The sequence below is a fragment of the Desmodus rotundus genome, chromosome 3, assembly GCF_022682495.2.
Source record: "Desmodus rotundus isolate HL8 chromosome 3, HLdesRot8A.1, whole genome shotgun sequence".
Taxonomy (NCBI): domain Eukaryota; kingdom Metazoa; phylum Chordata; class Mammalia; order Chiroptera; family Phyllostomidae; genus Desmodus; species Desmodus rotundus.
This window is the reverse complement of record NC_071389.1, coordinates 199,308,469-199,336,355: the sequence shown is the minus strand read 5'-3', so window position 1 is coordinate 199,336,355 and position 27,887 is coordinate 199,308,469. Positions and strand designations below refer to the sequence as shown.

Sequence of the window (27,887 nt, the reverse complement as noted above, 5' to 3'; positions counted from 1 at the left end):
AGTACAAATGCTGTTTCACACGTAGTTTAGAATTGTAATGGTTCTATTAGTTCTCCTGGTAGAAAAATTATACCCGGTAGCAGGAATTTTTCCTGGAGTCATTGAATTTAAAGTTGCTAGGGGTCTTCCAAGTCATATAACGGCCTTCAATTTTCAAATGAAGCTGATGTCAGAAACGTTAATGGGCTGCCACACTCTGAAGCGAAGACTGAAAGGGTCGAGGATACAGGTTAGTGGGTGTCACTCCGTTGTTCGCACCCCTTCCACTGAGTGAGTGATCTAAAAAGCACTTACTATTTTATTGGTTCGCTGTAAAAGTGTATCCAGAAACCTCCAAATAATGCTACTTTTAGTGAGAATACTGTTTCTTAACGTTCGTTAGAGATCATTTGTTAGCACTGTAGCTGCGTTTATGAAAGATCATTTTTAAATACACTTCCATTTAACTGGTTGAATTGTACTGCTTTATAGGCAGAACGCTACCAGAGTCTCCTCGAAGAACTGAAAATAAACAAGATTCAACTGCAGCTTTTCAAACTATATCATAATGAGAAAAAAATTCATTTTCTGAACAGCGAGTTAGAACATGCAAATACAAATTTAAGTGTCACAAAAGAGTCTCTTTCTCGTCACGAAACAACAGTGAAAGCCAAGAAAAAGGAACATGGAGTGCTGACTAGACAGCTACAACAAACAGAAAAAGAATTAAAGTGAGTTTTTAAAGAGTTATTAACAATTGGATTTTATGTAGATCAAGAGAGAAAATAAAAATAAAAGTAATGATTTGAAAGTTGATTTTTAAAATAAACTTTTACTTTGGAATACTTTTAGATAACAGAAATTATAGAGAACAGAGTTCCCATATTCCCCACACTCGGTTTCTCCTGCTTACAACATCTTACATAATCAGTATGTTACATTTGTCAGAATTAATGACCCAGTGTGGGTACATTACTGTTAACTGCAGTCCATAGTTTATTTTTATTTTCTTAGTTTTTACCTATTGTCTTTTTTCTGATCCAAAATACCACGTTTCATTGAGTCAGCACAGCTCCATAGACCCCTCCTGCTGTGACAGTTTCTCAGGCTTCCCTTGTTTTTGACGGCCTTGACAGTTGCAAGGAGTACTGGTCAGGTGTTTTTGTTGAACACTCCTCATTGGGATTTGTCTGTTAGTTTTCTCATAATTAGACAGGGTTGTGAATTTGGAGGAAGAAGATCACAATGGTAAAAAAATGCCATTCTCATCCCATTATGTCAGAGATGTTAACATATAGATGTCATGTGACATATCTCTAATGTATCATGATATCAGCCTGACATCACTGTTGGTGTTGACCTTTCCTTGCTTATCTACAAGCTCCCACTCCGACAGCCTTCCACAAAATGCCATTCACTTGCTTAATTGTTCAATTCCAGCAGTCATGTACGGCAGTGTCAGAATTATTGATCCATATCCTCCTAGGAAGCAGCTTTATCTACTAGCGTATGATGCTTATGTACAATTGCTTTTGCTTTTAGTTTTACAGCCTCTACTCATTTTTAAAGTTACTAGGTTAGCACCTTTATCCCCTTCAGTAAGGTGGTTTCATGCATATGTAATATAGTTAGAGTGTTTTGTCACTTCCTGTGTTCTATCTAGGATGCCTTGGGCTCCTCTAAGTGATTTTTTTTTAATTTGCATACGTTAAAGTATGCTCTTGGTGCTGTAAAGTTCTGTAGGTTTTGACAAATATGTGGTGTTATATTCCACCATTACAGTATCATACAGTACAGTATTACACATTCATATAGTACCATTACAGAGTATTTTACTACCCCTAAAAGATCCCCCTATGTTGCTCTGGCTGGTGTGGCTCAGTGGATTGAGTGTTGGCCTGTTGAACCAAAGGGTCACTGGTTCAATTCCCTGCCCAGGCACATGCCTGGGTTGTGGGCCAGGTCCCCAGTAGGGGACATGCTAGAGGCAACCACACATTGATGTTTTTCTTCCTCTCTTTCTCCCTCCCTTCCCCTCTCTTTAAAAATAAATAAATAAAATCTTTTTAAAAATTCCCCTATGCTTCAACTATTCAATCCTCCCCCTAACTTCTGGCAACCACTGATGTGCTCTGAAAGTCAGTTTTTAGAATTTATTTTTAAATGTATGATTTGATCAAAAGATCTTCTTTACTTTATATATCATAAATTTTAATTTCCTTTAAAGCAAACTTTATATTTATTTTTAGATCTCTTGAAGCACTTTTAAGTCAGAAGAGGCCTCAATACATTAAAGCCAAAGAAAACACTTCTTACCACCTCAAGAAATTAGAAGTGGCTAAAAAATCAATGAAGGATAGTGAAAAACAATGTTCTAAACAGGAAGATGACATAAAAGCCCTAGAGACAGAGCTGGTTGATTTAGATGTCGCGTGGAAAACCTTTGAAAAGCAGACTGAGGAAGAAGTCCTACGGAAAGTGCGAGACATTGAATTAGAAGCCAGTCAGGTGAAAAAGTCAACATGAGGGAAATCTTTGTTTCTGTTATTTTCAGCTTCTCCTTTTAACTAGAAAAAAATTTGAAGAATGACCTCTCTTTATGATACTTTAAGAGAGTGTTCTTAGAATCTACATTATGGGGATTTAAATTTTCCTACTTGTATATGAAATCTAAATTTAATCTTTAGGCTATTTTTTCTTTATAAGATTAAATGGCATTGACACTTCTGAGTTTATTCAAGTCAGGAAATACTTCAAGAACATTACATGGTATCTTGTAATAAAAGGAAATTATATTCCTGTATTTTTAAAGTCATCATTTTTTTCTTTCCTGAATATTATAAAAACTTAAAAGTCAGACACACGTGGCTTTGAAAAGACGTGATCACTTAACTGACAGGAGGGAAATTGATTGCTTGGTGATGTAAAATGTTAAGTGATGAATTAATGTCTAATTCAGTATATAAGATTTAATTATAAGTATAGTGGATGTACAGAAATTGTTATTCAAGAGTTTCTAGACACTCAACTAAATTTTTATCATCTCTTTCATTACCTTGATAATAATCTTATTTTACAATATATATACTAAAATATTTGTGACTATATAGATTTAAAAAATACATAATTTTCTCTGAGCTCCTCTTCCTTTGGACTACTAGTAAGTTTTAATCTTTCTCTTTTAAGAATTTCTTAGACCTTATAGAGTTGATTTTGAATACCTTATTGATGCATCTAAACAGTTTGAAGTAAAACATTCATTTTTTTGTTCACATTATCTTATCTGGAGAAGGCGGCCAATTCTGATCTAATTTATGTAAAACACACTGTTGGTAGGATTACCTGTTGGTAGAGGGTATCATACAAAGAATCCCCCTCGTCCTGGCCGGGCTGCCCAGCTGGTTGCAGTGCCCTCCTGTACACCGCAGAGCTGGGCACGTGTCTAGGTTTCGGGTTGGATCCTTGGTCAGGGCACATACAGGAGGCAACTGGTTGGTGTTTCTCTGTCTCTCTCTCTCACTCTCTTTCCCCCTCCTCTAATATCAATAAACATATCCTCGGGCGAGGATTTTAAAAAAGGATTTGAGTTAGCAATTTTTAATTGCTCTTTATACAGCTGAATCGTTACAAAGAACTTAAGGAACAAGTAAGAAAGAAGGTGGCTATAATGAACCAACAACTGGAAAAACTGCAGTGGGAACAGAAGGCTGATACAGAAAAACTGACATTTGAAAAGAGGAGGCGTGGAGAAGTTCAGGTACCTTGATTTGTGCAGTCATGATTTAGAATTATTTTCAGTGAAAATTTACTAACTTTTTATATTAGTTTTTCAGTATATAAGTGGATTTGCATCAGAAATAAATGATTAATTAAAAAATTCTGGATTACCTGTTAATGCTGATTAGTATCATGTAGATACTCTTTTGGTCTAAGATACAGGTAGTGCCTTTGTTCGTGCAGTCAGTATTTTCTGTGCATCTATATAGTGATAGACATTAGCAGATGACATAGCCTCTGTTTTTACATGTATTATAGATCAGTGAGGTTAGGAGGAGGATAGATGAAGGGAAAAACAATTAGCTATCATAATAGAGATGAATGCAAAATTATTTGAAAACGATAAAGACATAGCCCAAGAGGAGCGTAATAGTCTACATGAGAATTAACCATCAAGATAGCATTATAGCCCTGGCCGGCACGGCTCAGTGGATTCAGTGCCGTCCTGCAAACCGAAAGGTTCTGGTTCGGTCCCCAGTCAGGGCACGTGCCCGGGTTTCAGGTCAGGACCCCACTGGAGGCGTGCAGAGGCACCTGATGGATGTGTCTCCCACGCTGATGTTTCTCCCCTCTCTTCCTCCCTCCCCTCTCTCTAAAAACAAATAAATAAAATCTTTTCTTTAAATAACAGCATTATAATGGTTTGCCTTAAAGTAAGACAGACATGGCTTCCAGTCTGTCTTGTTCTTTACTGACCTATGTAATCTTGGTGAGTAACTGAGTTATTTAACTTCTCTGGACTTTGATTTCTTCATTTGCACAGCTAGGATGGGTGTGTCTACCTCATGTTGATGGACAGGTCGAATAAGATGAAAGTGAGTGTGATGTTACACCAAGCATCTGGTATCTCCCTCTGATGCCCCATGGTGTATTATAAGATAATCATATGAGTAGAAGAAAGGATATTTTGTGGAGGAAAAAAACAAATGTAGTAATATAGCAGACATTCGTTTTAAAACACTTACATAATTTGTATTGCATTATAAAACTGTACACTGATATCTGCAAATTCTCATTGCACAGTTTTGCCTTTGTGCATGCTAATTTTGGAAAAACTTACTTATTTCTACATCTTGAACTCTATGGTTACCCACACTACAAAGCTTTACCTAACTTGCCTTTTCTTGCCACTCCACCCCCTGCCAAAAAAAACCCTGAAAATAATTTCTTCTGCATATAGTCACTCATTATTCTTAATCTATATATAAGGGATTTTATCATATTAGGGGAAAGTACAGTTAATTAGTACAGCTCTACTAGACTGGAAGCTTCTTAAAGGCAGGATTCGTAATAATGTACATTATAAACCTTATACTTAGTAGATATCAGTAAGTGTTTGGATTGCTATTGTCTTTTGAAAGGGAAACATTGACAGACGAAGAAATATATCCAGGTAGAGAGAGATGGAGAAATCTGTACCCATAATTCAGTTTCCCACAGGACTGCTGACTCCCTTTCCCAACAGGAGGGTCTGTGACTTTCCACAGATACCAGGATGGCAATGCTGGGCTTTCCCAGACAACTAGCGTGCTTAGCTGGTGTCTCAAATGCCAAATGCCTGGTACCAAGGCAGTCTGATTTTTCCCCATTGTGTGTCCAGTGGAGCACCCAGTCCCTGACACACCTCCCCGTAGGACGATGCCCCTGGCCTTTCACATTCCCTCCAGTAGAGCCTGTTCTTCAGCCTAAGCCACGTCTGAAGTTTGTTCCAGGCTCGGGACCCACCCGGCATGTGGAGTACCGAGCACAGAGGAGCCCTTCTGGCAACACACAAGTCTTGGGAGTGGCCACAGTAAAGACAGGCAGGTTTTTCCAGTTGACTAAATTTTATATTCTTTATTAACTAGTGATTTTTTTTTCCCCTTTGCATGGAATTCTTAAGTGAGATACTAAAATTTCAGTATGAGGGCTCTGATTTCAAAAATGTGTGAGTTCCTAGAGAAAATTAACTGTGTCTTGCTCATTTTAAGAACTCTGACACCTAGCATAGATGTTTGCTCAGTGAATTTGTGTGATGCATGAGTATGGTGAGGTAAGCACCTTCGTGGAATAATTACACTTGAAAACTTTGGTATTTCAGTTCCGGCCAAGATGGAGGTGTAGGTAGAAATTCTTTGCTTCCTCGCACAACCAAAAGAAGGGTAATAACCAATTTAAAAACAATACACAACCAGAACTGCCAGAAAATCAAACTGCATGTAACTCTGACAACCAAGGAGTTAAATATTCATCCAGACCAGTAGAATGGGTGGAGAGGACCCATGGCAAGGTGGCAGACCACACTGGCAAGGCGGAGCTGGCTGACCGGAAAACTAAAAACTCTAAACCTCTAGCTGTAAAATACTGTGGGGGTTGTAAAGGCGGAACAAACTTCCAGTCTCACAGGAGAGTTGGTTGGAAAGTGGGGCTAGGGCAGATAAAGGGGCATTGTTCCCTCTCTGACCCCTCCCCCACAGACAGCGCCATACGCAGCAAAGAGGATTGCCCTGCCCTGGCGAATACCTAAGGCCCCGCCTCTTAGAACTTAACAGGTGCACAGAGACAAAGAAATAGGGCCCAAATGAAAGAACAGGACAAAATTGCAGAAAAAGAGCTGAGCGATGAGGAGACAGACAACCTATCTGATGCAGAGTTTGAAACACTGGTAATCAGGATGCTCACAGAATTGACTGAGCTCAGTCAAAAAATGAAGGCTATACAAAGTGAAATAAAGGAAAATGTACAGGGAACCAACAGTGAAGGAAAGGAAACTGGGACTCAAATCAACGATTTGGAACAAAAGGAAGAACTAAACATCCAACTGGAACAGAATGAAGAAACAAGAATTCAAAAAAAATGAGGAGAGGCTTAGGAACCTCTGGGATAACTTTAACAGCTCCAACATCCAAAACATAGGGATGCCAGAAGGAGAAGAGGAAGAACAAGAAATTGAAAACTTATTTGAAAAAATAATGAAGGAAAATTTCCCCAATCTTGCGAAGGAAATAGACTCCCAGGAAGTTCTGGAAGCCCAGAGAGTCCCCAAGTACTGGACCCCAGGAGGAACACACCAAGATACATCATAATTAAGTTACCCAGGATTAAAAATAAGCAGCAAAAGGAAAGGAGATAGTTACCAAAGGAGTGCCCATAAAACTACCAACTGATTTCTCAAAAGAAACCTTACAGGCAAGAAGGGGCTGGAAAGAAGTATTTGAAGTCATGAAAAGCAAGACCCTACATCCAAGAATACTCTAACCAGCAAAGCGATCATTTAGGATGGAAGGGCAGATAAAGTGCTTCCCAGATAAGGGCAAGTTAAAGGAGTTCATCATCACCAAGCCCTTACCACATGAAATGTTAAAGGAACTTATCTAAGAAACAAATGGAGATCACAAGGAGGGTTATCAGTGGGTAGGGAGAGGGGGAAGATGGGGGGAAACGGTACATGGAATAAGAAGCATAATTAGTAAGCACAAAATAGACAGGGGGAGGTTAAAAATAGGAAATAGAGTAGCCAAAGAACTTACAAGTACAACCCATGGACATAAACTAAGCAGAGGATGCTGGAGGGAGGGAGGTAGAGGGCAGAGGGAGGATAAAAGGGAGAAAAAAATTGGGAGAACTGTAATAGCATAATCAATAAAATGTACTTTAAAAAAACTTTGGTATTCTGTTTCCTGGTGTGGTATACTGAAAAAGAATTGTATGTTTTACTTTTGTATACTCCTGGTTTTTAATTACTTAGTAATGGAATAAGACAGATTAATCTTGCTGTGATACATAGGATGAATTAGACAGGGAAGGGGTTAAGGACGTGGATACAAATTATGTTTGGATTTAGTGATAATGTTAATGGAGCAAGACTTTTGTGAAGCCCTCCTGACCCGAGCCTATAGTACCTTATACGTCCTGTATTGTTACACACTAAGCCACTCTCCCAGAATTACTTAATTTTCTGTCTCCCACCAGACCTTAATCCTCAAGAGCAGAGACTCTCTCCTGTTCTTTATTATATGTCTAGTTCCTAGCACATGGTAGCCAGGGAATAAATATTTATTGCATGAATTAGTTTGCAGTGTAGGCAGTATAGTCACTCCCTATACTACATATTGGGACAAGTATGTGTGGGGCCAGGCTGGTACTTGAAGCAGCTGGGAGAACTACGCTGTAGAGTACAAGACTTTCTAACACCTTTGCTGTACACCTGAAACTAATACAGAATGATATTGAATGTAATCTGTAATGGAAAAATGAATGCTTAAAAAGATTTGTCATACTTAACAAAGCACAGATAGATTTATAGTAAAACAGAGCAGAAGTCCCAGAGGAAATGATTGCTATTCTTGTAAAATATTCAATTTATAATATATCATTATCAAACCACATCTGTTCATTTATGAACTAACTTTATAATGCAAGGTGGTATTTTTCTTAACTGCTATTGGTCAGAAAAGGGACTACTTGTTTTTATTTTTCTGAGATTTATTATTTTCTTTTAGTTGTTAATTAAAAGGCACATTCAAGGTTAGTTTCTATTGTTATTCCAATGCTTTTTATTTCTGTGTGGATGACCTGTTTACTCCATCTCAATTTGGCACCAATTAAAAATTTTTTAATTAAAAAGTTCCAGATGTGTGAGAAAAAAGAACTGTGTATAGATATTTGAAACTAATCCTCTTGGAGTTTGAGTTTACCAGAGTAAACTTTGTGATCAGATATATAATAAATGGTAGAGCTGGGGTTTGAGCCCTGATCCCTGTAACCTGAAAGCTCTGTCCTGCCTTTTCAAAATTAAAATTTGCTCTTATGAGTATTTTTATATGGTTATATTTTTCCAATTCAGAACAACTAAGGTTATTACAGTAAGTTCTAAGCATATAGTGAAAAATAATTGATTTTATTTATTTGGAGTTGCTGTAATTGATTTTAGGTTTCATTTCTAATTTAGGAAAATCTAAAACAAATAAAAGAACGAATAGAAGATTATAAAAAACGCGTAGAGAAGCTGGAGGAGTACACAAAAACATGCATGTGGGTATTGTTGAAAAAGAAGGTTCCTTGCAGCTGTCTTACGTTTCAGGGGTCTGGTTTACTTGTGATGCATTCAGTCAAAGGAATGCTTTCATTGTGTCAGTGTTTTTGCTCCTCCATTATTTTTATTTGTCATTGTGTACAATTAAAAATTATATTTAAGCACATGAATGAAATATTTACATTTTGAAAATATAAATGTATATCAGTGGTGAAACTTAAAACTCCTTTTTGGTATTGATACTTTATAATAAAAGTTGTGTCATGAAAGCTAGTACAACCTAAGTATTCTACCACTAAGAACTTTTTAAATTGGCGTTTACTTACTGTTAAGCTCATGATGAGTCTGCAGTTAGAGTGATCTATCCTTGCTTTTTCAGTCTCCAGAAATACGTTATCTTTTGAATCAACAAAAAATGATCAAAATCTCTTTGCCCAAATTTGGTGCTAGGTTTATTTTATTGCAGCATTTTTCATCTATTAAAACTGTCAGAGCACCCCAATTCCATTCCCCTGCAAGGGCAGACCTGAGTATATTGTACACCTTGTCATTCCTAAATTTTGGTTTTTCTTTTTGCTATATAATTAATTGTTGTTCTTATTATTTAGGGATTGCTTAAAAGAGAAAAAACAGCAAGAGGAAACCCTAGTGGATGAAATTGAAAAGACAAAATCGAGAATTTCTGAAGTTAATGAAGAGATGAATCTCGTCAGAAGTGAACTGCAGAATGCTGGAATTGACTACCATGAGGGAAAACGTCAGCAGAAGAGAGCGGAGGTTATGGACCACCTTAAAAGACTTTACCCAGATTCTGTGGTAATTAGAATGAATAGTTAATTTAAACAAAGAGGCTAAGCTTTCTCAGTTGGGATTTAAAATGTTACCATTATTTGGAGGCAAAATTATTTCAGAGATCTTTTAAGTTTTGTGTTCGATAGTTTATATTTAAAATGTAATAGTAAATAATTGGGGTAAAATGTAACTTTTAGTAGTATCTGTAGATAAGTAATTATTGGGGAGAAACATTGATGTGAACACATTACCCAGAACGTTCAAGTTATGGCTAGTATCCCCAAAGGACTTGAATACCATGAACTAGTCTCTCCCCAAAAAACACACAGCCTCCAACCTCACATTTTTCGTGCTTTCATTTTTTTAATTATATTTTCAGTAGATATCATTGGCATTTTTTTGTAACAATGAGTGTTTATTCTCTAAATCTGACTGTGCATCCAGTTTCACTAGTGTAGTTCATAGCCCCAAAGCAGCAATATCTAACCTGTAGCTTAGGGTGTCAACTTCACAAAGTTATTCCCTCTGGCATTCGGGTCTGGCATCCCACTCGTGTCCCAACACCGCTGTTCACTTCGCTGTCCTTATTTTATGATGACCTGTTTTCAGCATGTGACACTGTTAACCACTTATACTTTCTGAAACGCCTTGCCATTGGTTTCTGTGTCACCACAGTCTCATGGTTTTCCTCCTGTCTCTCTGGCCACCATGTCTTCTCCTTCATAGCATCCTTTTTGACTTTCTGACTCTTAAATCTTGGTCTTGACTTCTAGATAGTAATGGAGGAGGTGTAAGTTTTGGTCACAAAATCCCTCCCCCAGTACCACACAAAATGACTAAAACTAGTTTTTAAAAAAGCAATTCACCATGGCTGGTGTGGCTCAGTGGATTGAGCACAGGCCTGTGAACCAAAAGGTCACTGGTTCAATTCCCAGTCAGGGCACCTGCCTGGGTCGTGGGTCAGGTCCCCAGTTGGGGGTGTGCAAGAGACAACCAAGTGATGTTTCTCTCCCTCTCTCCCGCCCTTCCCCCTCTCTCTAAAAATAAATAAATAAAATCTTTTTTAAAATTAATTCAACATCAAACAAGGAAAGGGGCTCATACATCTAATGCCATAAACTTCAGAAAATGGTAATAGTTCAGCATTTTTTAAAAAAAGATTGAAGGTTAGCATTTTAAAGCATTTATTTTTTATTGAAATTATTGGGGTTACATTGGTAAATAAAATTACGTAGGTTTCAAGTGTACAATTCTACGACACATCATGTGCGCATTGCATTGTGCGCTCACCATCCAAAGTCTAGTCTTCCATCCGTTTACCCCTCTCTTACTTTCTTCCACCTGCCCTCACCACCTTTCCCTTTCATAATCACCACCCTGTTGTTTATGAGTTTTGTTTGTTTGTTTGTTCTTGTTTTTGCTTAATCCTTTCACCTGTTTCACCCAGCCCCAAGCCTCCCTTCCTCTGACAGCTGTCAGTCTGTTCTCTGTATCTAGGAGTCTGTTTCTATTTTGTTTGGTTATTTTGTTCATTAGATTCCACATTTAAGTGAAAGCATATGGTATTTGTCTTTCTCTGGCTTATTTCACTTAGTATAATACCCTCTAGGGTCATGCATGCTGTCACAAAAGCTAAAATGTCCTTCTTTTTAATTGCTGAGCACTAGTTCACTCTGTAAATGCACCACAGCTTTTTTTATCCACTTGTCTACTGATGGACACTTGGGCTGCGTCCAGATCTTGGCTGTTGTAAATAGTGCTTCAGTGAACATAGGGTGCACATATTCGTTGGAATCAGTGTTTTCGGTGTCTTCGGATATATTTCCGGAAGTGGAATTGCTGGGTCATAAGGGAATTCCATTTTTTATTTTTTGAGGAACCTATACTCTTTCCCACAATGGCTGTGCCAATCTGTATTCCCACTAACAGTGCTCAAAGGTTCCCTTTTCTCCACATCCTTGCCAGCACTTGTTATTTGTGGATTTATTGATGATAGCCATTTAAAGCATTTATAAGTATATTTTTTATCTGCAAAAAGCAAACTGATAAATTGATTAATTCCTGAGAAACCCTACCTAGTATCCCTTAATCTAGCAAGAAGGAATTTCATATGTATTTGTTGCATTGCTTAAAAAACTATTGAATCATCAATTTTTTTTTAAATAATAAATAAATAAATAAATGTTTTAACAGAGCTATTGAATCAGGTAATGTGAACCTCTGATGATCTTAGATAGAAGTGATGGCTCTAGGACTCCTCATTAAATTGGGAGGCCAATTCAAAGCCTTCCCCCCAAATGGGACTTGTCCTCTTCCCCCAAAGTAGAGGAGACTTAGTATGGAACATTGATTAAAACTCAGAGGAAAGAGCAAAACTCCAGAGTTCAAGCAAAGCATGTACACAGACTAGACTCAGGTCTCACTTGCTCCTGCCCTCCAAGCCCTTAGGTAACAAATAGATCAGAAAATACTTAGAAGATAAACAGAAAAATACTTAGTTTATCAGCGGTTGTTCAGAGGAGATAACCATCTCAGTTCTAGGTGAGGCAATCAAAATGTATCCATCACAGAAAATAAAAGGTCTGAACAGAGATGCCCACATCAAATATAAGCATGGTGGAAAGAACAGATATGGCAGCTATAGGTACATAGAATAACAAAGAGAAAGAATGATTTTTTTTAAGATTTTATTTATTTTTAGACAGAGGGGAAGGGAGGGAGAAAGAGGGAGAGACACATTAGTGTGTGGTTGCCTTGTGAGTACCCCCAACTGGGGACTTGGCCCACAACCCAGTCACATTCCCTGACTAGGAATCTAACCAGCAACCCTTTGGTTCACAGGCCCGCGCTCAATCCACTGAGCTTCACCAGCCAGAGCAAGAAAGAATGATTCTTAAAAATCCACATTCAAGGATATGTTTATTAATTTTAGAGAGAGAGAAACATCAATTAGTTGCATCCCATACTGGGGGTGGAACCCACAGCCTTTTGCTGTACCGGACAACACTCCACCCAACTGATGCACCTAGCCGGGACGACAGAGAGAATGATTGTAAAAGCATTTGAGAATCAAAGAGCCTAGTCTGGGAAGTTACAGAACAAAATCCCCCATAAAATCAAAATGTAGAGCTAGGAAAACAAAGCAAACATTACTGAATTAATAAATTGCAAGTAGCAAGGAATGGGTTATACAGACAGAAAATCAAAGTTTTGACCTAGAAGTAAGACTGGAGTTACAGCAGTCACCCCTTATCCACGGGGTCCATTCCCAGATGCCAGCGGGTGACTGAAACCGCACACAATGCTGAACCCTAGGTGTATGTAGGGGGTATGTATGTGTATGTATATATATATACATATATGACATTTTTTCAGTTCATGTATTTCGTTCTCAAATGTAATGCCTTTTCCTTCTTTTTTAAGTCCCTACGCACTATGGCTGGAACTTGGTAGGGTAAGGGGCGACAGTAAGACTAGCGTGATTTTATTTTCTCCTTTACAGTTTCACCTGAAGAAGATTTGTTCTTACTGTAGATCTTAGCAATTTCAGCATGTGATTTTTTCCTTTCCTTATTAAGTCTAGACTTTTTACCTTTGCTCTTAAAGGAGGCAGTTTCCAGTTTCTCGGGCACATCGGAATTGCCAGCATCCCTGCTCTTGTGCTGGGGGGCCATTATTCAGTACATAAGGGTGACCTGAAGACAAGCACAGTGACCCCGCCACCATCCATCTGAAAACCACGGTGGCTACTAAGTGGCTAATGGGGAGCGTAAACAGTGCGAGTCCCCTGGGCAAAGGGATGATTCATGTCCCAGAAGAGATGGCGTGAAAGTTCATCACAGTACTCAGTGTACAGTTTAAAACTTATGACTTGTCTATTGAGTCATTTATTTCTGGAATTTCCATTTAATATTTTTAGACCATGGTTGACCACAGTAACTGAAACCACGGAAAGCCACACCACAGATAGTGGGGCCACTATAAGTGCAGGTGAATGGAGAAGAAAAAGACAAAGAGCAGGATAATAAGTATTAACAAAAATGGTCTATCACTTAAAAAAATGGTGTTCCTGAAGTAGAACAGAGCAAATGAAACAAAGTCTAAAGTGTAAACCTGGATCTTCAGAGAGTCTAGGGAGCATTGATACAGGGCTGTTGACATTCTGACATTTTTAAGTAAACTTTTTGAATTTCAGTCTAATGAATTCTTGGCCATTCGTCAGATCTCAAATAACAGGTCTTTGTGGGAAGCCTTCTCTGACGTCTCAGTTCAGCCTAGTCCCTGTTACACTCTCAGAGCACGCTGTTCTTTACCACAGTGTCTCGGATAATCCTGTTTTGCACGTGTGTATGATCAATGGATTATTCATCTCTTTCTTCCCTACTGGACTGAGAGCTCTGGGAGATAAGAAAGCACCTGTAATGCTTACCCAGTGTCTAGCTCAGTGACTGCACGTGGTGGTAAAACGGGTACTCACAGATTCTCATTTAGTAATTAAAGGGAATGGATGAATTTAATAATTGTAGCTTTGTAAAAATATGTTAATACCTTGGCTAATCCCCCCTCGTTACTCTTTTCTTAAATGAAGTGTGACACACCTGAATGGACATTTCATAGTAAAACATGTCCAAAGGAATGAGACCATTAAATTCTGATGTTTATAATTTTATAAAAGTAGGTTTTAGTTTGTGCTGTTTTGTTACATTAGAAGACAATGAATTGTATATTCTTCACAAATGTGTTTGCTGTTCTCTCCTTTTCTGAAACCTGCCAAGTTTGGAAGACTACTTGACCTGTGTCACCCTATTCATAAGAAGTACCAGCTAGCTGTTACAAAGCTTTTTGGCCAGTACATCATCGCCATTGTTGTAACCTCTGAAAAGGTAGCAAGAGATTGTATTCGATTTCTGAAGGAGGAAAGAGCTGAACCTGAGACATTCCTTGCTCTAGATTACCTTGATGTAAGAAATTTGTGTTTAGTACTTACTGATAAAATCATGTCTTTTAAAGTATGTCTTTATTGCCTAAAACTATGGGAGCGATTGGAAAATATCACAGCTTGGATGCCAGTGTGTCTGTTAGTCGTTCAGATGGCTGGTGGTACTGTACTGGCAGGCCAAGAGTAGCGTCAAGTGGGCGCTATCTTTTTTGTCTTCATATCATCTCTTCCATGTCTCTTTTTGCCATAATTCTACCTTAATGACTTTGAGGACATTGTTCTAGCCCACTAGCCAGCCATATTCTTACTGAGTAGCAAAGTGTCAAGATGGTCAGAATCTCAGTTGTAAATATGTGTCCAATAACTACGCATCAGTCTTGGTGAAGCAGGCTAATGCTGAGCCTGGGAGTATGTATTGAGAGGCCTTGGAGTATCCAGACTCTAATTCCCAAGGCAGGAACTCGATCAGTGTCAAGATTGGTGTCCTTCGGTGATTTTTTGCCTTGGCTACTAAAGAAAATGTTCTCCTGGTCCTGCCTTCCAGACCCTGAACTGAAGGCAGTGTGCATGGTAACCACAACCACATGCCCTAGACTTGGCCCAACCTCAGTATGAGTCTCAGCCCTGCTTTTAATTCGTTCTCACTCATTTGTTCTTAATTTTTCTTGAGCTTCAATCTCTGCATCTGTGGAGGAAGTAGTCCTTACCTTGTAAGATTATTGCGGGGAATCACTGCATGGAGAGAACCTAGCGCAGTACTGGCTTGGCACAGGGCCGAGCTCAGCAAATGCTAGCTGGGTGCCAGTGGTCCAGACTGGACTTTTGCACTCCACACTTTTGCTTGTACCTTCTGTCCACTAAGACTACTTGACCTAACTCATCTGCCTGTTAAACTCCTGTTTTACTTATTTCATGTTTTAGATTTTTTTCAAGGCACCCTCGTTTTCTAAAAATCTAATACAGAATGTTATAAAATATAAAGGAACTATTCCTATCCCTTCTCGATGCCCAATTCCTCAGATGTAACTATTGTAGATTGCTTCTATACATACATATTTATAAATACATATTCCCAGGTATATTGTGTATATACGCGTTTTGGTTGTATTATCTTCTGGAGGGCAGGCCCCTCGTAGTACAGGCTTCCCCCACTGGGTGAGTGTTCTGGGAGCCCATCTGCATCAGTGCACCAGCTGGTTGTGAGACGCTGCACTCGGCCTCAGTGAATGTTTTTTGAAGACTTTTTCAGTGTGCTTGCCCATTTCATGCTGGGTGATTTACGAGCGCACCTGCCCACACCACGCTGAGGGTTCAGCAGTTTTTGACCAGAAATGGCATGACCCCTATGCCCTACCCTACCTATTCACCCGATCTTGCCGTGAGTGACTTTTTTTTTTTGGTTTCCCTGGATGAAAAAGGTCCTCAAAGGGAAATGTTTTGCCCATGTGGAAGAGGTAGAACAAAAAGTGGCAGAAGCACTAAAAGGCATCAAAATCGATGAGTTAAAACACTGTTCTGAGCAGAGGAAAATGTCTCCATAGGTGCACTGCATCAAATGGAGAGTACTTGGAAGGTGGCTGAAGTTTAAACATGTGAGAATAAATACACACTTTTTTATCAATAAATTCCCGTTTTTTGGGGTCCCCTCTCGTATAGGGGTTTTGCTTTGTTTTGTTTTACAAAAAGGAGATCATACTTTCTGTTGTTTAATAATACATTGCTGATACTTTTTTGATCTGTTTATAGATACAACTTACAAATCGTGTCAAAGGAGCTGTGAGGGCTTCCCTAATCATTGAAGCCTGCAACGAGTTTTGAGTCCACATGCCGCGCCACTCTTTTGACACACATGACTGGGCGCCCTCTAACTAGATTTTATGAGTTTGAGAGCATGGAGCACTTCTTATGCATTGCTTTGTCCCAGCTAGTTAGTGACACAGTTGAATCTGGAAATTTTCTCTTCTGGCTTTTGATGAAATGTATTTTTAAAAAATAGTACACAAGCTAATGGTGAGATATAGTTCATCAGGTTCTTGTCAAACCTTTATTGTATATAAGTATATACTGTTAATTAATCTCTTCCTGTCATGTTTATGTATAGTTTCTGAGAAAGAATGCACTATTTGGTTTTTTATTTTAGTGTATCTAATATAGTAAGTATTTTTTAAACCTTTTAGATCAAGCCAATTAATGAGAGGTTACGGGAGATTAAAGGCTGTAAAATGGTGATTGATGTCATAAAGACTCAGTTTCCTCAGCTGAAGAGAGTAATCCAGTTTGTGTGTGGCAATGGCCTTGTCTGTGAGACCGTGGACGAAGCGCGGCATGTTGCATTCGACGGACCGGAAAGACGGAAGGTGAGACGCTGGGGTCGTACTTTTGGACAATCTGAAGCAATATTTGTAAGACTAACACACTATACACACAAGTATCTATAGAAGATGTTATGTGACTCTTTTCAATAAGGAAAACTAACATAGAGCCTAAGATGGCTATGGCTTCAATACTTTTTTTATAATATTCAGTTGAGTTTTTAAAAATTAACTTCTGTAGTGTTTTCCAATATCATACATTATATTTTGAAAATTAGATTTATTATAGTAATACCCTCAAAGCAGCTAACTTATTTTTTATTTACATGCATTAAATGTTCTTCTGAATCTCAATATGCCCTGCATTTAAATATATAGTATATATATTTTCTGAATATCAGGAAAAATTTTAGGTGCTTATTTTACATTCTGGGTTAATTCTTCCATGGCTTCATAGAGATACTACCTCTCTTTTTTCACATTCAAGATTTTACCACATTTGAAGTTACAGAAATGGCATAATTGAAAATGAGGTTACTAAATATTAATCTCAAGAAAATTATTTTGGTCTTAAAAATAAATATGTTTTAGTCTCAGTTGAAGAGAGTTTATATTTAGTTAAGCAGTGTTTAATTTCTCAGATTACCTGACTTAGCTTTTTATTAAGATTTTATTGATTTATTTTTATTTTAAAGATTTTATTTATTTATTTTTAGACAGATGGGAAGGGAGGAAGAAAGAGAGGGAGAGAAACATCAGTGTGTGGTTGCCTTGCAAGTACCCCCAACTGGGGAGCTGGCCCGCAACCCAGGCACGTTGTACTCTGACTGGGAATTGAACCAGCGACCCTTTGGTTCACAGGCTGGCATTCAATCCACTGAACCACACCAGCCAGAGATTAGTTTGTTTTTTTTTTTAAACTACATCTGTGATGAAGTTCACGTAGTGCCTAGGGCATAAGCCATGTCGTAAAACCAGTGATGCTACTTAGTAAGTTTCTAAACTTCTCATTTTACTTTTTCCTCTAAAATTTGGAGAAATTATAAAGACTCTTATTTGTTGGCTTTTTAGAAAATGAGGTCATATTACATAGTTTTAGTTCTCCATTTTAACTAGAAACATTTGGAAAACATTGAGAATTGCTTTTGTTTATTCCATAAAGTATATGTTTACTTAGGTCTATAACTTCAAGCTATTTTTTAAAATAGGTCTCATTTTTATTATTTAAGATAACATACTTACTATACATTCTTTTTATTTTATACCTTTGACTCCATTTAAATTTTTGTTCTTGGTCCCAGTTCATATCCACCTTGGAGAATGCGATATTTTGGGTATCTGAAGTTGCTAAGGCTGTTTTTATAATATGTCATAGACATGTGTTGTTAAATGCTTCAAAATATAGGATTATATAATGCAAATTATTTTGCATTAAATACATCTATTCTTGGTTTTTCCTTTTCAATATTGAATATGTATGGAACTAATACAGAATTTATTTTGAGCCTTTTTAATTTCTAATTTGTTGCCTAGAATTGCTTTGGGCCTTAACAAGACAGGGTTTTATATTTGTGGTTTATTGGTTGGTGTCTTTTCATATGCTAGACATTTTATTAAATATGTGGTATTTCTCATCTACAAATTCTCAGCTGTAAAAAATGCCTTATTATGTTCTAGTTTATCTTCTTTATGTACATTTCTCAAAGGTAAAATACTTTTAATTTTACAGACAGTAGCTCTTGATGGAACATTATTTTTAAAATCTGGGGTGATTTCTGGAGGTTCAAGTGACTTAAAATACAAGGCTCGATGCTGGGATGAGAAAGAGTTAAAGAATCTAAGGGACAGAAGAACCCAACTAATGCAAGAATTAAAGGTAAATCCATGTTGTAAAAGTTATAGAATAATTGTGTTTATTTAAACTAATTTTTTGGTAATTACCATGCCTATAGTTTTTTTAAAACTTAAATAATGCAAAGTGGAATAAAGTAAAAATAAAAATACCTTGCCCAAGCTACGTCTCAGCAATATTTACAAAATAGTCTGATGTTTAAAAAAAAAAAAAAAACCTTTGGAAGTTTTCTGTGTACATGCAAACTTATGTGTTACTTCTCCTATTTGTTTTATAAGAGACTTGACATAGTGTTTGCAGCAAGCTTTTTCATTGATGGCACAATGTGGACATGTTGTCACATTACCATGTAGAAACCACCTTATTTGTAATGAATCCTGCCTGGTATTTCATTGTGTAGATTTTCTTTATTTAATTAATCAATAATTTTGTCATTTCGGTTTTTGTTATTACAAATGATGCGACATTATTTAGAGAGGGAAAATAACATTGTAGTTAAGAATATAAATTTGGTAGCAACACTGCCTGAGTTTGAATGCTGGCAACACACTAATAGTATAACCTTGGGCAAGAGGTTAAGGTAGAGAATTAAAAGCAGCAAGAGAAAAACAGATAGCTACCTACAAGGGAGTCCACGTAAGACTGTCAGCTGATTTCTCAAAAGAAATTTTGCAGGCTAGAAGGGACTGGCCAGAAATATTCAGTCATGAGAAGCAGGGACCTACAGCCAAGAGTGTTCTACCCAGCAAAGCTACCATTTAGAATCAAAGGGCAGATGGAGAGCTTCCCAGACAAGAAAAAATTAAAGGAGCTCATCATCACCAAACCATTATTATATGAAATGTCAAAGGGATTTATTTAACAAAAAGATCAAAACTATGAACAATAAATTGGTAATAAATACATATCTATCAACAGTGTAATCTAAAAAACAAACTAAGCAAACAAGAAGAACAGAATGATGGATAGGGAGAGCATTTTGATGGTTGCCAGATGGGAGGGGTGTATGGGGAAATGGGTGAAGAGGTGAGGACAGTGAGAAGTACAAATAGGTAGTCACGAAGCAGCCATGGGGATATAAAGTACAGTATAGGAAGTGGAGTAACCGAAGAACTTACACAAGACCCGTGGACATGAACAATGATGTGGGTTTTGCCTGAGGGAGTCAAGAGTGCTGGGTAGGGGAGCAATGGGGGGAAAATCGGGACAACTGTAATAGCATAACCAATAAAATATAATTTTTAGCCCTGGCTGGTGTGGCTCAGTGGATTGAGTGCCAGCCTGAGAACCAAAGGGTCATGGGTTCAGTTCCCAGTTAGGGCACACGCCTGGGTTGCAGGCCGGGTCCCCGGTGGGAGGCGTGAGAAAGACAACCACACATTGATGTTTCTCTCCCTCTCTTTGTCCTTCCCTTCTCCTCTGTCTAAAATAAATAAAAAACAAAAAAATTTTAAAAATACCATTTTTAAAACAAAAAAAGACATTATGGAGACACATCTGAGCAAAGGATAGTATTAGGCCGTTCAGAAAAAAAAAGAAATCCATAAGACTTAGTAAACATGAAAAAATGCTGAAAATAGAATATAGTACTCAGGGAAATACTAATTAAATTAAAATTACTTCATACCTAACAAAGGACTTGGAAAAATGTATATGCTCGTGAAGATGTAAAGAAACATGAGCTTATACATTATTTATAGAAATGTGAATTGTTACAGCGTTGGGGAAAGCAGTCAGCCCCAGCTACTAAAATATGAATAACTTTGACCCATCCATCTTACCCTGGGGAATCTACTACATGGAAATAAAACACCAGTGCCTAAGGGTAAGCATACAAGTGTGTTGCTGCAGCATTGTTTGTGGTGGCAAAAACCTGGAAACAAAGTAAATGCCTATCATTTAGGGAATACTTGAATAATTTTGGTGTGGTCTCACTCAGATAATATGCAGCTATTCAAGAGTGAACTTTATCAGTTTAGAGCTTTATCAGTTTACTTTTGTAACTGAAGGAGAGAAAAAAGGCAGAAAAGTATGTTGAATGTGATTCCAAATTTGCAAAACAAGACTGACAAAATATATATAGGCGGGTATGCTTATATATGTATTTGCATAAAGACTTTGAATAAAAATACAGAAAAACATACACCAGGGAGTTAATCTGGTTGAGTAAGAGAGTGGGTGAAGGGAGAAGGGGGTGGACGAGGCAAGCAGAAAGGCAAGGGTGCACTTGAAGCCAGGCGCCTTGTGTCACATGCTCCCACTTACGTGCCTTGGTTGGAACATGCACTCCCCGCGCCTCCATTTTCATGCCTGTTTCCTGTTGGGAAGTGTGTTGGTTTTTTGAGGATGCTGTATGGCACCTTGGTTCTCCAGATGGCTTATGTACTTAATTGCCCAGAAGAAGGGAAGATGGGGTGTGGATGTGGCCCTGTGTAAAAAGTCAGTGAATTATGGCTTATGAAAGCACTTTGAAAAATGAAAGTGCTTTTCTATTGTAAAATGTTCTCATCATACTTCTCTTTCTCTTTAGGATTTAATGAAGATGCTTCGCAAGGAAGCAGATTTGAAGCAAATACGGACTCTCGTACAAGGAACTCATACACGGCTCAAATACTCACAAAGTGAACTAGAGATGATTAAAAAGAAGCACCTTGCTGCTGCTTCCCGGGTAATGTCTTAGATAAAATGTTACAGAAATTAGAAGCAGGACATAGAATTTCAAGGGTTAACATTTATGTAGCACCATGTAATTTTCACACTTTACTCCATGACTGAGATACTCTTTTAGTTACTTTATTTTTATGGTTGTCCTTTAGTTACTTTATTTACTTTATTTTTATGGTTGTTAACCTTATTATACAATTGTACCTGAATTCACCCTAACTCGTGGATTCCCTTTTTATGCTGAAAGATGCCTGTCATGTTTTGGCTTCACTATGGAAAGCTGAAATAGCTGTGTTAAAAATAATTTTTCCTCTTTTGTAATTAGGAACAATCTCAGCTGCAAAGTGAACTGATGAATATTGACTCCCAGTGTTCTATGCTGAATGAAGCAATCAAAGAACGGCAGCAAAGGATCGAAGAATTCCAAGAAAAGATAGATAAGGTCGTGAATGATATATTTATTATTAATTGGCATGTAGAACATAGTTCTAGACCAGCCACCAGATTTAGGGCTTCTTGAAGATGTGCTAAGCTTTAATAGTTTGCCAAATTAGTTTTCTCGGGTCTTTTGAGAACCATTGCTGCCCGTCTCAGGAGACAGTGAACGATGAATGGCCGCTCTCCTTTGCCCTCGAACCCTTCCTTGCTCCTTGTAAAAATTACAGCCTCTTTCTCCCACTGCCCCTGACACCAGGAAAAAAAGAACTTTGTCATTTGGGTTATTTTTTAAGATTAATTATTCACTCAGTAATTATTTCTAGCACATTTATTGTATTTTCCAGGCACGGTGCTTGGCCCTGGGGAAACAAAGAGTTGGTCTTCTAGCCTCAGCTCATATAAAGTGACAGGAACTTTCTGGTTCAGTCCATTCCACTGTTGCTTATCTTTAATCATTAGAAAGTTGTTTGTCACATCATCACTCAGTAATTATTTTTAGTTCTACCTTCTCTCACTTATGTAGCTCCTTAATTATCTCTTTTCCAGTTAAATATCCTTAATTCCTTAATCATTTATATTTATCATGGATTTAAGACCACTCCTGGTAACCAGCCTCTGGGCATCCTGTTGCTTGTCAGCGCCCAGGATAAAGCATACTGTCAAAGTGCTGTCTGTCCCGAACAGAGCACCGTGGGGCGCCTCACACAGAGCTGGAACTTCTGTGATTTGGGTTATCTACTTGTGTAAATGATAGTTTGTTACTGAACAGTCATATATGTAATTTAAATTCAGGTAAAACCCGAAAGTTTTTAACATGCACTGCTATTAAAATAGGTCTGTTTTTCCTGTAATTGAACATAAATACAGCGCTTTAAAAATATTGAGGTTAAATGTTATTCTGTTGGATTTGGATCATTCTAGTTTTTCTAAATTTTTTTAAGTCTTAATTCTCTGCTGTGGTCCCTTTGGCTTTATAAGGCCTAAGAAACTATAGTATTACTCATATAAAGAATATCTTATTGTTTAAACTTTTTAAAGATTTTTAAATTTAATCATTATTGTATTTCTTTTTCCATTACCATTGAGCCCTCGTATACGCCCCTCCCCCTACCAGTCACCACAGTGTGGTCTGGTCCATGTCCATGAGTCCCTTTTCCTTTTTGCTCAATCCCTCCACCCGCTAATGCCCCCCCACACACAGGCTGTCATCCTGCTTTCCATCCATTAGTCTGTCCTAAAGAATATTTTATTTATGTAAAACAATGTATGTGGTGTGTCTGACGTAATTTAAATGTTTTCTATTTTAAACAGTTCATGAAGCCAAAACTCTTAGTAAAATTAGTTTTGTACCTTCTTATTTAATTTTTAGAATAAGAAATTTCGAAACAGATGGGCATAGTTTTTGGAGCTAAAGAACAAGAATGCGCTGGCTCCTCAGAGAACTGTGATGCTTGTTGGCATTAGTTTTTCGCCTAATCCAGGAAAACGCTGGAGGGGGAAATTTAGATTTAATCATTGTCTATATCCTTTCTTAAAATTAATTATTAAATCATTTGTTTTGAAATCATTTAAAAGGTTGAAGATGATATTTTCCAACACTTCTGTGAAGAAATTGGTGTGGAAAATATTCGTGAGTTTGAGAAAAAACATGTTAAACAGCAACAAGAAATTGATCAAAAAAGGTATTTTTATTTGAAAATATTGGTAAGCAAGCTATATATATAAATGTAACTGTTATTTCATAATTTAAGGGAATTATGTCTGAGGTAGACTTTATTTCAGTTTATCAAGAAATAGCCAGTAAATATTCATAGCCTTATAAAGACTTCTCTTATTTTTAAAGAAAGAAAATACAAATATACAAAATAAGAGAATGGGGACACAGTTACAGAGTGGTTATTAAAAGAATAATAAGACACTATTTACTTCTCTGTAAATATGTATATAGATAGATAAAATTGGTAATTTTCAAGAAATGATTATTACCAAGATAGAAAAACCTAAGGAGGCCAGTTACCCTAAGAAAAGAAGGTAAAAAAGCTGCTACCCACTCCCATCCCCAAATTCGCCAGGACATCTGGGTTCACAGTGGAATCAATCATCCCAGTAAACTTTAAAGGCGGAAGAAACTTTGACATTTAGTATTTCAGAAAACCTTCAATATTTAAACTGTTTCATAGTTAGAAGAGGGAGAAATACATTTTTTTTTGAAAAGAACATAATATCGATGCCAAAATCCAAAAAGGTACATGCACATACAATAAGAAAGTATAAATCAATCTCACCTATAAATAACCAAATAAAATAAAGTTACATAGAAACACATTGCAACACATCAGCAAAACTATATCCCATTACCTAGTGAGCCTCACACCAGAAATAAAAGAATGGCTCAGGATTGGGAATTATTGCTGTAATTTGCATATTAATAGTCAAAGGAGAAACATCACATAATCAATTCTATAGACGATAGAAAAGGCACTTGACAAAATTTGCCATCAATTCTTGATGAAAAATTCTTACAATATGAGTAGATACCTGTGATAGGAGAGAATACATCTTATTCTCAATCAGCATTGAATTTTAATGGATTCACACTAGAAATGTTCTAGTCAAGTTAGTGAGGAGCATGTCAGTATCACCACCGTTGTCGAATGCGCTGTGCTGAAGAAACTAGTCAATAGGGTTAGACAAGAAATATAAATAAGGTATAAATATTGCAAAGGGAGGAGGCAAATTTTTCCCTCTTTGCAGGGTATATGATATGTGTCCAGAAACTCCTAGAGTACAAATAAAAACTATTAGAAACAACAACAAAAAAAAAGAGAATTCAGTAATATAGCTGAATACAAATGTTAATGTGAATTTTTATTCAAAATTAATATAGAAACTAATTTAAAGTTTGTGGCCTTTCTATATACAAACTGCCAGGGAGACAATATATTGGGAAGAAAATATTCTGATTATATTAGTGAGGGAAAAAAATAAAATACTTAGTACTTAAAATAAACTTACTAAATGTCAAAGCAATATATAAAGAAACCTTTAATCAAGATTTAGAGACATAAACAGACTCTTGAATAAAAAGGACAGGCACACTAGTTCTTTCATAAGAAGATTCAACATTATAAAGAAGTTGGTGCTCCCTAATTTAATCTATAACCAAAATATTATCTCAATATATGTATGGACAAGATTTGTTTTTAGCTAGATGAACTGATTGTAGAGTTCACGTATTCAGAGGTAGCCAAGAAAAATTTGAAAATGGTAGTAAGAAAGGACTGGAACTCCTAAATTTAAACATAGTGTAAAGCTATATAATTAAAATCCTGAAATACTGGCTCACAAGGAGAGTCCAGAAATACACTTACTCAGATTTATAAGGGAAATTTGACTTAAGAGAAAGGTGGCATTTTATATCATTGGAGAAAATACACACTTTTCAATAAATCGCATTGGGGTATCTGTGTCAGCAACTAGAAAAAATGTATTTGGACCTCTGTCTCATCCCTTAGATTCAGATTAATTTCAGCTGTATCAGAGATGTTAATGTAAGTAAAATTAAAGCATAAAAATATTAGAATAAATCATAAGAGAAGTTTTAAAAATAGTCTCAGATTAAGGAAGGTTTTTCAGTATGACATAAGAGCCAGACACCATCAAAGAAAAGATCAATAAAATGCAAATGTATAGAAATAAAAAAACTTTTTGCATAGCAAAAGTACCACGAAGAAAATGAGAAGACAAATGACAATTTGGAGGAAAATATACATACACGTATATGTTTAGAAATTGTAGGAGTTGTTGCTTCGAGAGAGGCTGGGAGGGTGTGAAAGAGGTATTTTACTTTTTGTATATTCTTACACCTTTTTTTTTCCTTTTCTTCACCGGCCCCCTAACCACCCTCCCCTCTGCACACGGTCTTTTTTGGTCTCCCAAATAAATATGACTCAGTCCTCTGAAAACCCTACAGCGGCAGTTTATCTGCACCTTTCTTTTTTCTAAATTACTGTTTAATCATTTCTCATTTTTCAGTTAGAGTTGACATACATTATTGTGTTAGTTTCCAGTGCACACCCCAGTGATTAGATGTTATAGAACTGACTAAATGATCATCCCAAACAATCTCATACTCATCTGACACTACGGATAGAGATGAGAATACTGGGGAGGACTGTATTCCCTGTGCTGTGCTCTGCATCCCCGTGGTGGTTCTGTAACAACCAATTAGTCCTTCTTAACCCCTTCCCCTTTTTCACTCATTCTCCAGCTTCCTCCCATCCAGCCCCAGTCAAAATGGTCTCTGTATCTATGAGTCTGTTTTTGTTCTGCTTGTTTGTTATTTTGTGTTTTAGGTTGAATTGCTGATATTTTTACACCTTTTAAATTTTGTACCATATTCAAATACAGTTTTTTGCCTTGATGACTATAAATCCTGAATTCCAGTGTGCAGTAGTGATGAGGACAAGGAGGACTGAACATCAGGGATTCCTCCTTTCCCAAGATGCTGTCACTTTATACAGGGCTTGGCAAAAGTGGGTTTACAGTTCTGATACAAATAATATAATAACTAATAAATAATAATATAAGAATAAACTTTGTTTCATGTATTCACAACTGTAAATCTACTTTTTTCACCCCTGTACTTAAAAGGAGTTGAGACCATGTAAAAAATAGTAAACACAGAGCATTTATGACTGCAGATTATTTAAGATCTAGACTTCACTGTATTATACTCATCTGGATGATGGATGTATTTTGTACTTAGCATTTCTGTGTTTAGTTTTACTGAGATAAAATTGATAGTACCTCACTGTGTAAGTTTAAGCTGTACAGCATATATTGTGAAATGATTACTACAGTAAGTTTAGCTAGCATCTGTCCTTTCATATAGATAGAGTAATCAAATATAATTTAAATCTAAAAGTAATAATGTGCCTCTTGGAGAAAATAGAGAAAATATTTTTAAAAAATCAGTCATTTTCCCATTGTCCAGAAATAAAACTCAGCATTTGGCTTGTTTCCTCTTTTTATAATTCTATCATGTCTGTTCATTTATTCAACATGGTCAAGGAAGGTCAAGCCCCTTTGGACTTCCATTACTCTTTTAGGATCAGCTTTTCAATTGCTGTAAGAAAGTTTGCTAAAATTTTGATTGGAATTATGTTGAATCTATAGATCACTTTGGAAAGAATTGACATCTTAACAATACTAATCCATGAACATGATATCTGCCTTCACCTAGTTAAGTCTTCCTTAATTGCTCTCATTAATCTTCATTTGCAATGACAGGTTTTGCACATATTTTGTTCAATTTATTCCTAAGTACTTCATATCTTTATGCTATTATAAATAGAACTGTTTTTAATTATCAGTTTCAAATTGATTGGTGGTAGTATATTGAAATAAAAATGTTTTTTGTAAATTGACCTTGTATCCTGTAGCTTTGTTACATTTATTAGTTCTAGCTCTTTTATAGATTCCTGAGGATTTTTTACATGAGATGGACATGTTGTCAGTAAATTAAAAAATTTATTTTTTCCTTTCTAATTAGTATGGCTTATTTCTTTTTCTTGTCTTATTGCACTAACTAGAACTTCCAGTACAATGTTGAATAAATAGAAATGGTGAGAATAGATATCCTTCCTTATCCCCAATCTTAGGTGCAAAGCAGTCTTTCATGGTTACATATATTAACTGTAGGGTGCCCTTTAGCAAGCTGAAGTTCCCTCTATTTCTAGTTTGCTTAATTTTTTATCATGAATGAGTGTTGAATTTTGTCAAATACTTTTTCTATCCCCTGTTGAGAGGATTATATGGTTGGGTTTTTTTTGCGGTGTTGGTAATTAACATGGTAAATTACATTGGTTAAATTAAGAATATTAAACCAACTTTGCATAACTACAATGAACCCACGTGGGCTTGTATTATTCTTTGTTTTTGGATTTGATTTGCTAAAATTTTTGTTAAGGATTTTTGCATCTACATTTATGAGCATACTGGCCTATAGTTTTTTTTCTTTCAAAGTCTTTGTCACATTTTTGTATCAGGGCAATGCCAGATGCATAAAATTGGTCAAAAATTGTTTTCTTCTCTTTTTTTTCCTGAAAGAGTTTCTGT

The 27,887-nt window shown here is 36.7% G+C and overlaps 1 protein-coding gene across 3 annotated transcripts in view; it reads left to right on the top strand.

Moving 5' to 3' along the window:
• The window catches only part of SMC1B (structural maintenance of chromosomes 1B), a 53,265-nt gene that overhangs the window by 5,989 nt on the left and 19,389 nt on the right, over positions 1-27,887 (top strand). For 2 of the 3 annotated variants that reach the window (XM_024579519.3, XM_024579518.3), the window contains exons 5-15: positions 472-710; positions 2,229-2,487; positions 3,596-3,736; positions 8,687-8,769; positions 9,379-9,586; positions 14,338-14,523; positions 16,679-16,858; positions 18,543-18,689; positions 21,196-21,333; positions 21,655-21,771; positions 23,343-23,449. In XM_024579519.3, coding sequence (XP_024435287.1) covers positions 472-710; positions 2,229-2,487; positions 3,596-3,736; positions 8,687-8,769; positions 9,379-9,586; positions 14,338-14,523; positions 16,679-16,858; positions 18,543-18,689; positions 21,196-21,333; positions 21,655-21,771; positions 23,343-23,449 — 1,805 coding nt within the window. Of the gene's footprint in view, positions 1-471; positions 711-2,228; positions 2,488-3,595; positions 3,737-8,686; positions 8,770-9,378; positions 9,587-14,337; positions 14,524-16,678; positions 16,859-18,542; positions 18,690-21,195; positions 21,334-21,654; positions 21,772-23,342; positions 23,472-27,887 lie in introns of all 3 variants that reach the window. The other variant, XM_053919695.1, reaches the window with a different exon arrangement.